At 44.6% G+C, this 17,548-nt stretch overlaps 1 protein-coding gene across 4 annotated transcripts; it reads right to left on the reverse strand.

Annotated features, from left to right (window-relative positions):
- Positions 1–167: 167 nt before the first annotated feature.
- LOC117558452 (serine/arginine-rich splicing factor 11-like) lies at positions 168–15,810 on the reverse strand. 4 transcript variants are annotated; one of them, XM_034234660.1, is made up of 12 exons: positions 15,501–15,810; positions 14,242–14,375; positions 11,801–11,916; positions 10,151–10,231; positions 10,025–10,062; positions 9,771–9,904; positions 9,196–9,274; positions 3,299–3,421; positions 1,381–1,470; positions 1,206–1,271; positions 876–1,035; positions 168–677 (listed from the first exon to the last, which is right to left on the reverse strand). In XM_034234660.1, the coding sequence occupies exons 1-12, from the start codon at positions 15,620–15,622 to the stop codon at positions 591–593; spliced, it is 1,230 nt and encodes a 409-aa protein (XP_034090551.1). In that variant the 5' UTR covers positions 15,623–15,810; the 3' UTR covers positions 168–590. The 4 variants fall into 4 exon arrangements, with proteins under 4 accessions (XP_034090551.1, XP_034090550.1, XP_034090552.1 ...); XM_034234659.1 differs by having other exon boundaries at positions 168–773; XM_034234661.1 differs by lacking the exon at positions 3,299–3,421 and having other exon boundaries at positions 168–773.
- Between the last annotated feature and the right edge of the window lie 1,738 nt (positions 15,811–17,548).

Consider the following 17,548-nt stretch of genomic DNA (forward strand, 5'->3'; position numbering starts at 1 on the left):
CCAAGTGAATAATGCTTACAGTCAGTAAATCACAAATATAGGATAATTGGAAGCTGGAAATTGTAAATGTTTTAATCATAAAGTAAAATAGTTGCCTTTTTTTTTTTTTTTTTTTTTTAAATAGTATTTTAACGTGTCGGCTCTTCGTACTTATAAACAAAGTCTCGTTTTTTTTCCAAATAGGCTTTATTATAAAAGAAATCCTTGATAAAACAATCGACACTTTCAAATAAGAAACAAACGTATTAACTGTTTCGAGAAGTTGAGGGAAGAGGCCTGAACAACACACCACAACACAAAAATAATGTAAAAGATACAATATGTGTAAAAAGGTGACACAAGCTCGAGAAAAGCAAAGCAAACCTACTTCCAGTTTTAACAGACTATGATTTTTCCGGAGGTAAAAGCATGAGGGTACTTTAAAGCTATGGGACATATGGCCAACTCTGCAAAATGTCAATACAGCGACTCTTCTGTGCGAAAAATCATTACATTTGACGCTCACTTCACATTTTAGATCGACCCCAGTGGGGAATAAAGTCGTAACATGTTTACAACCAAAACAGAAAGGAGGGACAAAGATAGACGACCTAATCACTGACATCCATGTCCTCTTCGTGGTGATCGTCAGCTCCGTTTACTTTGGCCTGCCGCGCGGTGCCGTTACCTTCGACAGACTGAGGAGACAAAGCAGAGTCGTCAGAATCTTTCCTGTCCGCTCGCTCCTTCCCGCTGTCATAGCCTTGTTCTTCCTCATCATAATCCCTGGTGATCTGTGAAAGGAAGCCAATGGATGCAACATTTTAAAGCATAGACAGCCCCGGGTTTACACCAGAACAACAAAGCTCGTGGCGAGGTAAAGGCACCGTGCTGACCTTGACATCTCCTTTCTCTCCGTCAGATTTCCTCTCCCGATCTCGCTCTTTGTCTTTGCTCTTCTTCTTCTTGCTGGTGGAGCGTTCACGTTCCTCTCGATTGCGCTCTTTATCAATCTTGCGCTCCCTTTCCTTCTCCTTTTTCTTTTCCTTCTTGTGTCTGTGGAGGGAGGAGAGGAAACGTCAGGTGTGTCATAATATGAGTTGGATCTAAGTACAGTTGGTTTGAATCCAATACATCATTACACATTGTTGACTTTTAGTTCTCGTTTGGTTAAAATAAAGTACTTCCTGGTATGAAGCACAAATATTTCACATCAAAATACCAACCGTCGAGGAGATGGAGTCTTTTTTTTAGGAGGAGATCGGCTCTTGCTGCGACTTTTCCTGCGTCTCCTGTGTAGCAGAACAGGAAAAACATGTATTACTTGGAGACTGAGATCCCATGCCACAGAATGAACGTTTATTTAAAAAAACATGGTTTCGGCACCCAAGATCCACTCACCGTTCCTCGCTGCGTGACCTCCTGGTTGTGCTGTAGCTTTTAGGCGGTGTTTTGGATCGTCTTTTCCCTGAATCGTCTTTCTTTCTATCCCTGTAGATACCGTTTACGTTACAAATACAATTTCACATCAGGCTTGAGTTCATCTTCAAACCATATGTAACGGAGGTGATCTCTGGGGCCATAGATCTCGGCCTCCGTTACGGATTCTGTAGCTTCATTGGGGGCAAAGTGTATGTAGTTTGTGCATCTGTCTGTGTTTTAGTTTGTCTGTCTCTGTTTCCTGGTTTTATGTTGAAAAGTGTTCCCCTATCCCCATGTCTGTTGCTGATTGTGTGCACCTGGTGCCCTGTGTTGTCTCCTCCCCCCTCACCTGTGTCCTGTTGGTTTGATTAGTGTGGGTGTGTATTTCGGCTCTGTTGCCCTGTCTGTTTGGAGGCTGGTAGTGTGGAGGCTGGTGACTGTGTGCTAGGGCTGCACGGTATTGAAAAAAACTGACATCGCGATTTTCCCCCCCCCCTGCGGTATATATTGCGTTTTTTTTAACCTGTTAAACCCCAAAGTCCCGGCGGGTACTTTACTTTTTTTTTCACGACACTGTCTCAGGGGATTGTAATATTTAAGAACCTATTAATGTGTTATACCAGATTAACGGAAATAATCTCAGCTAATTGACGATACAAACCATTTTTACCAAAACAAAACACAAGTCTCATAACGCACTTTGGCACAGAACTCAAGATAAAAGTACCCTTATTATTACTTATCGTAGCTGCACTTACAAGATATCCGATTAAAGCTGAGGTTCCACAGATTATTTAGGTATATAGTATCATCATTGAGTGATCTGAACTCGGACAGGGGAAGCAAACACAGACATCACAACACGTACCTTTACGTAGCTTCTAGGGGAGATGTCTCACCGTAGCTGTCAATCTGATCAAAAGACGTGTTCAATGGCATTAAAACGAGAAAGAAAAACGCGGCTGAATCGGTTAATCCATAAGTTTTTAAGGTCTCTGTATAAAAAAATGATTTAATTTATAATCCATAATTCCATTTTCTCCGGTATTGTCCTCCTGTGCCTCGCTCATTTTTTACCAGTGTTTTGATGGTCTGCAAACTAGCGGGGCGGGACCTGCTGTGATCTGATCAAGAATGATTGTGATTGGTGGTTTGCTGTGCATGCAGGGGAAGTTCTACACACACCAACACGTGAACAAATAAGGAGTGAGAGTGACGCGTAGCCAAAACCGAAAGCTGCATACACTCTGGTGGCTACCATTAGCAGCTAACTTTTGTGCTCCGATTTTTACATAAAAATGGAATTATGGATTATAAACAATTGCTTCAAAGCCACAGATACATTATCAACCTATGGATCAACCGATTCAGCCGCGTTTTTTCTTTCTCGTGTTAATGCCATTGAACACGTCTTTTGATCAGATTGACAGCTACGGTGAGACGATCTCCCGTAAAAGGTACATGTTGTGATGTCTGTGTTTGCTTCCCCTGTTGCGAGATCGGATCGCTTAGATAATATACTTAAATAATCTGTGGAGTCTCAGCTTTAATCGGATATATTGTATGTGCAGTTTCGATAAGTAATAAGGGTATCTTTATTTTGAATTCTGTGCGCTAGCATTTTTTTCTTTTTTTTAAATGAATAAAACCGCACGTCCCTGCGGTGTGAGTACCGCGCATTCCCATACCGCGGTTATCGCCATGACACGGTATATCGTTCAGCCCTACTGTGCGCACAGGAGCAGCAGATTGAGGCTGTGTCATATCATATGTGTATGAGTTAATAAATGCCCACACCGGGTTGTATTTTTGGACGTTCTGCCTCTGCCTCCTTGGTTGGTCGGGCCGCTCAATTGTCAGCTTCACAATACCATAATATGTATAGCGGTAAACCCACCGTGATCTGCTCGGAGATCGCTTGCTTTGGTCTCTGGAGTCGGTGTGTCTCCTGCGGGGGCTTTTGGAGCGCTTCCTGCTTCTGGAGTTGGACCGCCGCCGCTGTGATTTGCTCCTGGTTCTCCTGCAACCATACAGTTAGATCAATTCACTGTATTGTGAAACTATAGGTTACTTACGTAACCCCAGTTCTCAGAGTAACATGAAGTGAGATGTCTCACTATGGGATGCGCCTCATCGTGGAGCAAACAGAAGCATCAATCTCATTACGCCAATCCTGATTGGCTGGTGATCTTGACGTCAACGTCAGGGAATCACCCCCTATAAGTAGCTTGCGCCACGACGCATGCGTCATTCAAAATAAGCACCTCTTCTCGCTTCACCATAGCAAGAAGGGCCGTCTGGTGAGACATCTCACTTCATGTTACTCTGAGAACTGGGGTTACGTAAGTAACCTATAGTTCTCATTCATAACACTCCGTTCGATGTCTCACTATGGGAAATTGTAGCTCCCGTATTGCCAGACGAGCTTATCTCGAAAATCACCAACCAACCAGAACTTAACAGGTAGAGTCCCGACACAACAAGGTGCCTAGCACTGCTCGGGCCACGCTTGGAGCGGAGACGTCCTAGCCTGTAAAAGCGGACAAAAGTGATGCACAGATGTCTTGGATGGAAACACCCTTGAACAAAGCCCAGGAGGTAGCCAGGCCCCGAGTCGAGTGAGCCCGCAGACCCGAAGGTGCTTGCAAACTCTGACTCGTATAGGCCAAAGCAATTGCCTCCACAATCCAGTGGAAGAGCCGTTGCTTAGCCCTTTGTGAGGGTTAGCCCAGGACACAAAGAGTTGGTCATTAAGACGAAGCTCCTTTGATCTGTCCATATATGTGCGTAAAGCACGGACTGGACACAACAGATCCTGCTGCTGTTCCCCGGAGGAAACCAGCAGCGGAGGAAATGCCTCAATGTCGATTGGGGTACACGAACCAACCACCTTTGGTGTAAAGGCAGGGTTGGGCTTCAACAACACTCTCGTTTGCCCTGGGGCGAACTGAGTGCATGAAGGATGTACAGACAGCGCATGAATATCACTGACCCGCTTGGCGGATGCCAGGGCCAGTAACAGCACTGTCTTGAGTGAAAGATGTTTCATGTCAGCTCCTTCCAGGGGTTCAAATGGGGTCATTCTGAGCCCATTTAAAACCACTGCCAAGTCCCATAAGGGCACCAGTGACCTGGAGACAGGGAGGAGCCTGCGAGCTCCCTTCATAAAACGGCAGACCAAAGGATGTTGGCTAGCCGTCTTACCCTCAAAGCCCACATGGCATGCAGCAATAGCAGCCAGGTACACCTTGATCGTGGAGAAAGCTCTGTGTTTATCGATCAAGTCCTGTAGAAATGATAACATCACCCCGACAGGACATTGAAAGGAGATGTGTCCTTCTTGAAGGCACCACTCCTCAAACACCATCCACTTACAGTCATAAAGAGACCTGGTGGAGGAAGCTCTCGCACTCTGAATAGTGTTTATCACCTTCTGAGGGAGTCCCACTGTATTCAGATTGTACCACTCACGGGTCAGGCCCATAGTGCCCCGCGCTCTGGGCGTGGGTGAAGGATCGCCCCCCCCCCCCCCGCCTGAGACAATCTGTCCCTGCGTAGAGGGGGCTGCCATGGCTGCCCGCACAACAGCTGATATATCTCCGCCAGCCCGTACGTTGCGGGCTAGGGCGGAGCCATCAGGATAAGTGTGTGGCGTTGCTCCTTCACTCTGGCCAGAGTTGGGGGTATCAGAGCCAGGGGTGGGAACGCGTACAGAAGACCCGGATCAATCGTGTACGAGTGCGTCCACGCCTAACGGTGCGTTTAAATCGTGCATTAAAGGGAACAGCTGTCATTGAGCCTTTTCTCTTTATGCGAACAGATTTAACGCGGCTCTGCCGTAACGCACCCACAGCGGACTCACGATCCTTGGATGTGGAGTCCAGTCTGCATAGAGTGGTGCACCTCTGGACAGTAGTTCTGTCCCGAGGTACATCACTCCTGGTACATGCGTCGCTCTCAGAGAGAGGAGACGTCTGCCGCTCCAAGGGATCAGTTTGTGTGCCAGTGTGTGTGACTGGAGACAACGCAACCTCCCTTGGCGGTTCATACACGATACTGTGGTCGTGTTGTCTGTCCTCACAAGGACATGGTGTCCTCTGAGAGAAGGCAGAAAGCGTTTTAGGGTGGGGAACACCGCTAAAAGCTCCGGGTGATTTACGTGCGCCTGCTGGAGGTCCCTGCTCCAGAGACCCCTCACCGGGCGACCTTCGTAAATACCCTATCAGCCTGTCAGACATGCGTCCGTGGTGACCACCTTTCGTGAAAGGACAGCACCCGTACTAGAAAAGTCGGGTGCGGCCAGTGGCGTAGTGCCACTACGCATTTCATAATAACCAATACTCTCCGCACGCCGTGACCCGCGGGTTTAGTTTTATTATGAGACCCATGTTGAGCAGGTGCTTTACGAGGACATTTGTCTGCGTAATCTGACTCTGCTCGGCGGGCATTATAGATAAAACCCTCCTTTCTAGGAATAGAATATAGGTTGACTCTCCCAGGGCTTGTGAATACAGATAGCCCGAGAAGCGAGGGGGGGTGACGGTGACTTGGAGTCTGTAGCTCCGTGTAACTGTCTTGAGAAACCCAAGCAGATGTCGTGAGCATCTCCCGCTGTATGCTCCTTAGAGCCAGCTGAGATGTCACGTCTCTTCCCCTCTGAGTCTCTATTTGTTGTGTTATGGGGCCCTCCAGTGTCTGAGCACTGTGGTGCCCCATTTCGACAATCCCCACCGGCACTGCGCATGCGCGTGACGGTGGTGCCTTCACAACCCCAGCCGGCACTGCGCATGTGCGTGACGGTGGTGCCTTCACAACCCCAGCCGGCACTGCGCATGCGCGTGACGGTGGTGCCTTCACAACCCCAGCCGGCACTGCGCATGCGCGTGACGGTGGTTGCCTTCACAGCTCCAGCCGGCACTGCGCATCCGCGTGACGGTGGTGCCTTTACGACCCCAGCCGGCACTGCGCATGCGCGTGACGGTGGTGCCTTCACGACCCCCGCCAGCACTGCGCATGCGCGTGACGGTGGTGCCTTTACAGCCCCAGCCGGCACTGCGCATGCGCGTGACGGTGGTGCCTTTACAGCCCCAGCCGGCACTGCGCATGCGCGTGACGGTGGTGCCTTTACAGCCCCAGCCGGCACTGCGCATGCGCGTGACGGTGGTGCCTTTACAGCCCCAGCCGGCACTGCGCATGCGCATGACGGTGGTGCCTTCACAGACCCGTCAATTGTCCGCCCTTTGAGAGGCCGTAGCTGCTCTCAGAAGGGGAACAGTTGACGGACTGTTTATTGTTTTTATTGTTTTTTTTTCATTTTTTCGAGCTGCGCCCTTGGCTCGAAGCCTGGATGCGTCAGTGGAAAATGTTTTATGACAGAAAAATCAATAAGTGTGTGACATGTGTTTATGCGGACTTGAGGATGGTGTTGAGGCATCTCTCGAGGCGGCGGGAACACATTTAGAGCTGGGGAACCGTAGATTTCCAGCTCTGTCACAGAGGGGAGAAGGAGGGGCTGTCACGCCGCTCGCTTCTTCTTCCTCGACTGCTGGCCGAAATTCTGGGTTGGCTGCAGCCGGAACCGGAGATTTTCTAGGCCAGCTCGCCCTCGTCCCCTGCCTGGGCTGGGGACTCGGGCGGACTGCGACCTCTGCGTTTTCGGTATTTTGAACCGAGCAGGGTTCGGGGCAGCTTGGACGAAGGGCTGCCGCTGCGAAGGCAGCGGCTGGGCCCTTCGAGGGAGGCAGAGGTGGAGGGCCTCGTCCTCCTTTTTTGACTCGCATCTCCTCTGCATGGAGGCAAGAGCGGAGCCGAAAATCCCCTCGGGAACGATGGGCATGTCAAGCACATCCTCCTTTTCCCGGTCTGGGAGGTTGGTGAGGTTGAGCCATCTAGCTCTTTCCTGCACCACCATGATCCCCATTGTTTCGCCCGTGGCCTGGACGGCGCAGCGTTGGACACGGAGACAAATGTATGTGACCGCGGCCAACTCGTCCAGAACGGCCGGTCCAGGATTACTCGACATATCCTCACAGAGCTCCGCTTGGTATGCAGTTAGCAGTGAGGAAACGTTCAGAGCCCTGGCGGACAATGCTGCGGCTCTGTAGGACCGTTCAGTCATGGTCGACTGGAAACGGTCCACCTTCGCTGGCAGCGTGGGGTTCCTGCTTGGTGACGGGCCCATCCTCGGTAGGAGGTGGGCTGTCACCAGCAGTTCCATCGGCGGTATGCGGAGCAGGCCGAGCCTCTCCATATCGTCGCAGTCTAGGGAGGAGGCACCCTGGATTGGGGCCTTGTTGCTAAAGGGTCGGTCCCTCCACGAGACCGACACCTCATCCAACATCTCCGGGAAGACCGGAGGAGTTGCCTCCTTGTCCTCGTTGCTTGGGGAGAATGTTTCCCCTCGTAACGGGACCTGGCGGTCTCCTTGGCCATTTCGGGCCACGGGATGTCTAGCCTGGACGCAGCGCGCTGACACGCGGCCTGCAGGTCCATGCTTAGACAGGGCGAAGCTGGTGTGCTATCGCCCGGGAGAGCAGCCATCGCTCCCGGCTTTGCCGTTTGAGCCGATGACATGAAGATATTTTCTTCTTGCTCATCCGAATCAGACAGGAGGGACTCAGAGGTGTCCTCTTCGTCCTCCATGTAGTCTAATTCCAGGACATCCTCCGCGGGCGAGACCATGGTGAGGTCTCGCCGGGAGCTCCCGCCTGGTGAGGCGTGGGGCTCCGTTCCCGCGTCTCTTGCCGCCACCGGGTCCCGGCCTGACACGGCGTGGGATCCCGGTTCCGCAGCTGCCGCTGTTAGTGAGCCTCAGACCGACACAGTGAGGGGCTCAGTCTCTGCGGCGGACGCCCCCGTGTCTTGATTGCCAAACGGCGAATCAGTGGACATGAGGGAGTCCTGTTCCAACAAGCTAGCTTGGTGTGCTAGCCGTCAGTGGAGGCTCTTTCGGAAGAAACGGGCACAATGCCCGCACGAGCCGGGGTTGTCGATAGCCTCCTGGGCGTGTTCCAGCCCGAGGCAGAACGAGCAGACCTGGTGTAAGTCTGTGCCTGCTATCTTCAACCCGCAGCCGCATGACCGAGCCTCCGAGTCCCTGACTCCTCTGGTGTGAGGCGTCCATCTTGTTCGCCCTGTGGCGTGGAGAGGACCCGCTCGTAACAGGTACGTCGTTGAGAGAAAAGTGTTACCAACCCGTCCTTAATCCGGAGAAAAAGGGACGGTGTGGGTCCTTTGTTCTCAAAGAATATTGACTGGTGTGTCAATATACTTCTAATCCTTTTCTCCTCCGTGAGAGAGAAAAGAAAAGCGTCCTCGCTACCGTGGTGTCGGTAGTAAGGGGAAGCTAGCTAGCAACAGGTGCGTAGCTAGCTTGAGAAAAATCAAAACCTTACCTTACTTTCCGGGGAAAGAAACGGCGAGGTCGATTTTAATACTAACTGGCGTTAGTATTACCGTCTTCTTGCGAAGCAGAAGGAGTAGCCGGCGAGCGCCCGTCGACCGAAATGTTTTGGATTTGGGTTCAGTCTGTGGACTGTTAAGCTTGTCCGGCTACTGTAGAGATGTGCTCTGAAGCGAGAAGAGGTGTTTGAATTACGCATGTGTCGTGGCGCAAGCTACTTATAGGGGGTGATTCCCTGATGTTGACGTCAAGATCACCAGCCAATCAGGATTGGCGTAATGAGATTGGTGCTTCCGTTTGCTCCGCGATGAGGCGCATCCCATAGTGAGACATCGAACGGAGTGTTATGAATGAGAACTACAAAAGATAAGTCATAGTAGTATCACACACACCTGTGTTTTGAACGTGATCTGGATCTCCTCCTCCTGGACCTGGATCTAGAGCGAGAGCGCTTCTTTTTGCTCTCTTTATCTGCAGGAGAGAAGGAAAACTAAATTCATTAGTAATGTAAAAATAAAATTCACAAGGACTTTTTTGAAAATGGTAAAAAACAAGGAATATCATGACACGAACACTGCATTGCACACAAAACTATTATTATTGACTGTAGTTCCAGTAATCCAAAATTAAGCTTGACTCGGACAAGGTACGTCTCAGGATAGTTTGTTTGACTCTTTACTTAAACAAAAGGTATCAAATACAAACTCATATTTTCTCAGGTCAAAAACTATGTTGCTCTTTGCTTCCTTCTCACACACACACACACACAATCACCAGCAGCTGCCGTCGGCTATAACGTCTCTTAATCACAAAAAGCTGCGGTCGTCTATGCCGTCAATTTCACACGGCTGGTTCAAATAAATCATGATATAATAGCACTAACAACAAAGGATTATAATATATCAAACTATACATTTGAACATATGGCTCCTACATTGACTGTAAAGCTAAACGTCTGTGCACTCACTTCCTGGTTCAATAGCAGCAGAAATGAGCGACTGGGCCTCTCTCACTCTCTTCATGGCTTCCTCCATCTCTTTATTAGACGCGTCCGCCTTCAGGCTCGCACTCAGGTTTAAGCCTGCAGCCAAAGGATTCAGTCTGAAGGGAAAATATGAATTAGTTGACTTGTCATTACTACCAACATGTCTAATTCTTTCATTCGTGATTGAAAACTGCCTTTAGCCACCATTTCCAGAAGACACATTTGTTATGACTTACTTTGGATCGGTCATGAACTTTAGCAGCTGATCAGCGGCCTAAAGAAGACAACAGGAAGAAGGGTTGGACTATGACAGATACTTCATATTTAACTTCAAGTCAATGTCATTCAACAAAGCCGCTCACCTGTGGGTTCATATTGTGTCCTGGGAATCCAAATGCAGCCATCGCATCCATGTTCGGAACACCGAAAGGGTTTCCTCCCATCTGGATTAAACAAATACAAGCATATTCAGTAACTTCTGCTATGGCAGCCTGTTGTTTAGATATTGACATCGTACAAGTGTCCGTCACACAAAAGAGATCTCCCACGAATAACAATTATCAAAACGGCAACTCCTTTCAAATGTTGAACCTTTTAACTAAATACTGAAGAACTTAATAATCTGTCTGCTGATGAAGAACATGTAATATCCTCTGTAGCCTGTTACCAAACAGACTTTGAGGTGAGATTGTTTATATATAAAAAAATACAGAAATATAAAATACAATAACTTGAATAGGTCCCCTGTTATGCTCTTTTTCAATACCAAACAATGCCATAAACCCTTCTGTCTCAAAAGTACTAACTGTGTCTGTAGCTTTAAATACAAAATAAGCTGCCACTCCCCACGCCCCTCTGAGAGATGTTTAGTTTAAAAAAGGAGGAGATGCAGGTGTTAACGGGGGTGGGTGTTACTTTGGTTGGTTATTGGCTAGTGGTAGCACAACCCAAAGAACAATGGTGAATCACAAAGTGGCCAAAAATGTGATCAGCTAATTTTATATTAATTGTTCAGGACAAAAAGAGACACTATCTTTTTTCCTGAAACTTTCCCAATCTCTTAACACACAAGAGGACATATATACACTGAACAAAAATATAAACGCAACACTTTTGTTTTTGCTCCCATTTTTCATGAGATGAACTCAAAGATCTAAAACATTTTCTATATACACAAAATAACCATTTCTCTCAAATATTGTTCACAAATCTGAAAAAATCTGTGATAGTGAGCACTTCTCCTTTGCCGAGATAATCCATCCCACCTCACAGGTGTGGCATATCAAGATGCTGATTAGACAGCATGATTATTGCACAGGTGTGCCTTAGGCTGGCCACAATAAAAGGCCACTCTGAAACGTGCAGTTTTGCTTTATTGGGGGGGGTCTGGGGGGGTCCGAAAACCAGTCAGTATCTGGTGTGAGGGGTAGGATTAGGGTTGGGGGTAGGGTTAGGGTAATGTTGTGAATCGAGTGGCCCATGGTGGTGGTGGGGTTATGGTATGGGCAGGCGTATATTATGGACGACGAACACAGGCCACTCGATTCACAACATTACCCTAACCCTACCCCTCACACGAGATACTGACTGGTTTTCGGACCCCCCCAGACCACCCCAATAAAGCAAAACTGCACGTTTCAGAGTGGCCTTTTATTGTGGCCAGCCTAAGGCACACCTATGCAATAATCATGCTGTCTAATCAGCATCTTGATATGCCACACATGTGAGGTGGGAAGGATTATCTCAGCAAAGGAGAAGTGCTCACTATCACAGATTTTTTCAGATTTGTGAAAAATATTTGAGAGAAATGGTTATCTTGTGTATATAGAAAATGTTTTAGATCTTTGAGTTCATCTCATGAAAAATGGGAGCAAAAACAAAAGTGTTGCGTTTATATTTTTGTTCAGTGTATATATTTATATATATTTATGTATAAAAGACATGAAAGAGTGGATTTTGCATAACAGGTGACCTTGAAGTGAGGACACACAGTAGATTATCTAGAGTCTTACAGCTGGATTGGACATGGGATTGGGCAGCGGGAGAAGTCCTCCTCCTGGCAGGATTCCTGCAATAGCGTTTGCTGGCGCCAACAGAGACAAAGCTTTAGCCTCATCTGGAATAGATCCTACAGGAAGATAAAAACAGGCATTAGTAGAGAACGACATATTCACACACACATCAACTACAGAGAAGACACTTTGGAAAAGACAAACAGAAAAAGTCTTCACACTGCAATTGCTCAAATAAGGTTCAACAACATGGTTACCTTACAGATCAGAGAAGAGTTCCCTATATTCAACATAATCATTGAAGTGACATAACTATTGCTGGAATATATCACACTACTCCAATGAACACTGCCAAGAATATATCACCTGAACGTGTTTTTTAAGTCATGAACCAAAGGTTAGCAAGCACAGCTGCTTCTCCAGTTGGGTGAGCCCTCAATTTTCATTGAGACGTTTACTGAAACAAGCGACTCACGCTGGCGGCTTCGCTACTAAAAGCACACAGAGAAAAATCGAGATACACACAGAGAGAATTTTAGGGATTTGGCAAGAACACTATACAAACTATCAGTGTTTACTTACCAAAAACACAAATGTCACAGCATATATTAGTATGACCTAAATGACAATAGCAGATATCGTGTGGCTAGCGTGTCTGCTGCAAATCATTCATCTAGTATCCTTACCTGCCACTGCATCAATCAACCAATAAGATCACAGCATGACTGGTTTGATTTATGTGTGCTAACACAGCCCAATTAAAAGTAATTTGATCATCTTTATTTGTAAAATGCCACGGATTGTATTTTTTAAATGGCCAAAATCAATACCTCATTGTCATCTCACAGTAAATCCACACCCAAAAATAGTATTTTGACAAAAACACATGACCTAAATACAGACACACAACAATGACAACATGTAAAAAAAGAGCACACTGAAGAGAGAAATTGCTGCAGGAGACAAAACTCGGATGGTATTTTCAGCAGGGCCTGGTATACAGGACTGGCTGAGCCAGGAAAAAGAACTGTAAAACACAACAACAAAAGAAGACCACTGTTAAAGAGAATATTTACCAACATAATGTCATGTCGGCTCGGCAACTTAGACAAATGATGACGAGATGAAGTATGACTATTATATAAGATAACCAATCATTGACTTGTGTTACTGCGAACATATTGGTAGGTGTGTGCAGAGCCAGCTGCCTGGGTAATGTGGTTTCTGCAAAGGTCATTATTATCAGCCATTGTTTATGTATAGGCCTTTATCACTAAAAACCAAAATAACTGCCATTAAAAGATTTTTCTTTCAAGAATGAATTAACATTTTCAAAAGGATAAGACAGACAATATAAAAATGTTGGTTATTGCAAGAATACTTTCTGCTCTCAGTCATAATCCCATGTGTTACCTCTGAAATCTTAAGAAGCTGACACATTTTCTTGTAAATTGTTCACATACAGAATTAAATGTGCTTTTCTTGGGGACTGTTTTCACTGTTGGATTAATGAACCTCTGTTGTGCTATCGAGTATTAACAGCTGCTGTGCAAACTGCTGGCATTGAGGTTGAGGAATATTGCCACCCTTATCTGTTAAGGAGCATTGCTTTAGCTCTCAAATGGCTAAGCAGCATTCATAAGAAGTGTTGCAAAACAATGCAAAATTAGCACCGTTTCAGGCTATGTCCCCGATATTTGACCTTTACACGCTACAACAAAACCACCTAGAAAAGGTTAATTAGACAGAAGGAAAGAGAAGGAGAAGGCAGAGAAAGAATAGAGGACACGAAAAGGCCGGGGTGGGACTTGAATGCTTGCTGGCCTTTGCAAATGTTTACAATCCCCTGTTGGCAGGCAGAGGACCACTTTCAGCCATCCACGAGGGGGCTGCCTTTGCCTTCTTCACTACAAAAATCACACACACACACATACACACACAAATAACAGAGAGAAGTTTAACAGAGGATAGTCCAATATGGGGGAGAAAATAAAATGCATATGGTTAAGACAACTTCACTGCGGCCGCCACAGCTTGGGAATGTTCAACTCCTAATCTGTAAATGTCTGTGAAGCAGAATTTGGTATACTGTGCTTTCAAAATATAGAGCAAATTATTATTTTAGGCAGAGACATACCGCTTGATATGCATTTACCCAAATAAAGTCCAGTTTATCAAAATAATTGCATTGTGGTGGTAAAACAGCAATGGGATGTGCGACAACAGTATACCAAAGATCTGACAATAGAAGTCTGCTTTAAGGACTTCTTAATGGGAGGGAATGGCATTACCAGTATCATTATCTTTAAAAAGCTCATTTAAAACATACCATTGTTCACATATTAGAAAGATTACAAATGTTTTACTCTTTTAAATGTTGACTTTACATGCCATTCAATCAACAAGGACCTCTCGTACGTGGAAATAATTAAATGACAAACCTTCGGCAAACGGGACCACAATCAACGCTCTGTCCACAAACACGGTGTTAGTCAGGTGTTGGGACACTCCAACAGACTCTGGCTCCACGAACTTCACAAAGCACACCCGCGATGTCACAGGCATCTGAGAGTCACTGTTGAGGAAGTCACAAATACATTAGACGAGTAAAGTTGCAAACAACATCTTTGTTGTCCTCTCCTTTGACAACAAAATGTCCTTTCCCATCAGGGTTTCTACAACTTTTGGTTCTCTGACTGGTCTCTAGTATTAGAATCTGGGACACGCATTATACTATGAAATTATGTTAAGATTACATGAAAAAAATACACTTTATAGGCAGGATTTTTGAAACAATAAGAACAACATTGTGATAATGAAATCTAGCTGAAACTTTACCAGCTTTGAGAACACTTGAATGCATCAATAATTATAATCAAAACATATAATAAATTATTCTGAAATAGGCCATTCTGCAGAATGAGTACTTTTACTTTTGTTACTTTGGTTATAGTATGAAGCCAATACTTGTCTTCTTCTACTTGAGTAACATTTTGATTGCAGGACTTTTACTTGTAACAGAGTATTCCTACACATTAAAACTTCTACTTTTACTATAGTACAATATCTGAGTTCCACCTCTGATTAAATCCACTAACACACTTTAATCTACTATTATGGACTGAGATATCTGGCAGTATAAAAAGTTATATATGTTTTCTCCTCCTTTAACAGCTGCAAAATTCAAATCATACATGAATGCATCACACATTATACTCCATTGATACAATATACATTATTGCTAAAATGGCCACTTTGAATAATGGGTACTTAGATTTGGTACTTAAGTATATTTTTGCAGCTACTTTTACTCATGTAACATTTTAGAATGCAGGACTTTTACTTGTAACAGTGTATTCCTACACTTTGGTATATCTATTTTTACTTTAGTATAAGATCAGAGTACTTGTTCCCCCTCTGAGTATGGCCAACCAAATCTCATTTTAAAAATGTCATCAAATGTCTTCATAATGGTAAAGAAAAGCGTTGGAGAACATGAGTGCTTTAACCAACAAGTCAATTAATGATGGATATAACTGTAGCATCAGTTGTTAGGTAGCTATAGCGTTTATTAGGTGTGCGGTTAGCATGTTAGGCCTAGTTACGTTTCAGGCTCACACAAAGCCAACTAGTTTAAAAACCATGCATCCTATCTGTGACTCCATCATAAATAAAGGAAAGCAGCAGACAGTGAACTCACTCTGGAGGAAACAGCTTCAGTTCTTCGATGGTTCCCAGGAAACCGAACAGTGTTCTCATCTGCTCCGATGTGGTGCTAGGCGACACATTGGTCACCTGGACCACCTTCGTAGTGTAATTCATTGTTTATCGATTGAAACCGTTCGAACAACAGCACTGCAGTTATCTAATGAACTTAAATCAAAGCCACGGTTAATCGCTGGTTGTTAAACAGCGTGTTTGTACGAATTTGCGGGCTAGGTGTTAGCTAGCAGTTACGTCTGCACACTAACATATCGGCGCCATATTGTATTTCCAGAACGCACTGCGCATGCGTATAGCTGAACTCCTTTGCTGTAAAAACAATGTTGATCTTTCATTAAAAACACCACTGGCCATGGTGTAAAGTAACTAAGTACATTTACTCAAGTGCTTTACTTAAGAACAATTTTGAGGTATTTGTACTTCACTTGAGTATTTTCATGTTATGGTACTTTATACTTTTACTTAAAAAAAAATCTCCACTACATTTATTTTACAAATTTAGTAACAAGCGACTTTGAAGGTATGGATTTATAATACAATTATCATCTAATTAATCATTACGTTTTATTATAGGACGGTTAAGCTTTCTAGCAGTATACGTGTAGAGTAATCTAAATAATCCCCACCTTTGCCAAGTGCAACATTTACATTGATGCATTAATAAGCCTAAGTATAATACTTTTTAAAATATGATATAGGCCATAGCCTACTGGAAAATAAGTACTTTTACTTTTTGTACTTGAAGGATATTTTGATGTCAATACTTGCATGACTTTTACTTGTAACAGAGTATTTGTACACTGTGGTATTGCTACTTAAAGGGGACCTATCATGCAAAATGCACTTTTGTACGTCTTTTATACATGAATATGTGTCCCCGGTGTGTCAGGGAACTCACCAAGTGTCAGAAAACACAACCCTCTCTCTTTTCCTCCATACCCAAATCTCTAAAAACGGGGCTGCAACGGAGCTGATTATTATTTGATTTTTTCTGACGTCAGAAAAGGGGTGCTCCGCCTATATGGGCAACTCTCCACCTATCAGGGGAATGAGAGACCACTCGAAAGCGCTGGAGACGCTGTAGTACATATGCCAGGCCTGTAAGTGGCGCTGTAGTCTGCCACAAAAGCAGAATCAGCCCTTGCAGGGCTGGAAAAGAGCAAATAGAGCGAAATGAGGCATGGCTAAAATGCATGATCTGTTTGGTATTTTGAGAAAAAAAACTTCACAGACATGTTTTATATAGGTATGGCCCTACAATATATGTTTCAAATATAGCATGATAGGTCCACTTTAAGTAACATATCTGAGTACTCCTTAAACCTCTGATGACTGGTTATAAAGTTTGTCAATTAACTACCCCTTACTGAACAATCTTATATCAGTCTTGCACACCAAGGCACGCCACAAATAAACTATGTAGTAAACAGTGTACAGTATGTGTACTATCTTGGAAATGTTTTGATCTTCACTCAACCAACAGAGGTCTCCCTTTCCTTTAACTGATGACATACACATAGGAACACTAAGTATTGTTGGGAAAATAAAGCATCTATGTTTTTGCTATAGTTACATTTTGTATTTATCATTTATTTTCTTAGAACCTCTGTAGGTACATATTGTGAATATTTTTACCAGACACAATGTCATCGATTCTCATTATTATATCTGTGTAGGATACATCTTTCTGTTTAAACATGAACTCAAATTTGTTATTTTTTGGGTAAATATTTGTTGTCGATTTATACATTTAAAACATAATACAAATAATAACCCTTCCTGATTAGAATATATTGCCCTATATAAAATATTTAACAAAAATAATTGTAACAATAAAAACAAAACCGACATAATAAAAAAAGTCAAAAATTAACTAATAAATGATTTAAGGTGAAAATGTATAGTAAAAAAGTAGAAATAGGGTTACACATTCCTCACATTTAAGCTAGTTTAAATCCTGTACTTTAGCCTCACACTTCTTAAAGTTAAATCTTGACCATGGAAATTGCAGATCAAATTATGAAC

This window comes from Gymnodraco acuticeps, unplaced genomic scaffold (assembly GCF_902827175.1).
Source record: "Gymnodraco acuticeps unplaced genomic scaffold, fGymAcu1.1, whole genome shotgun sequence".
NCBI classification, from domain to species: domain Eukaryota; kingdom Metazoa; phylum Chordata; class Actinopteri; order Perciformes; family Bathydraconidae; genus Gymnodraco; species Gymnodraco acuticeps.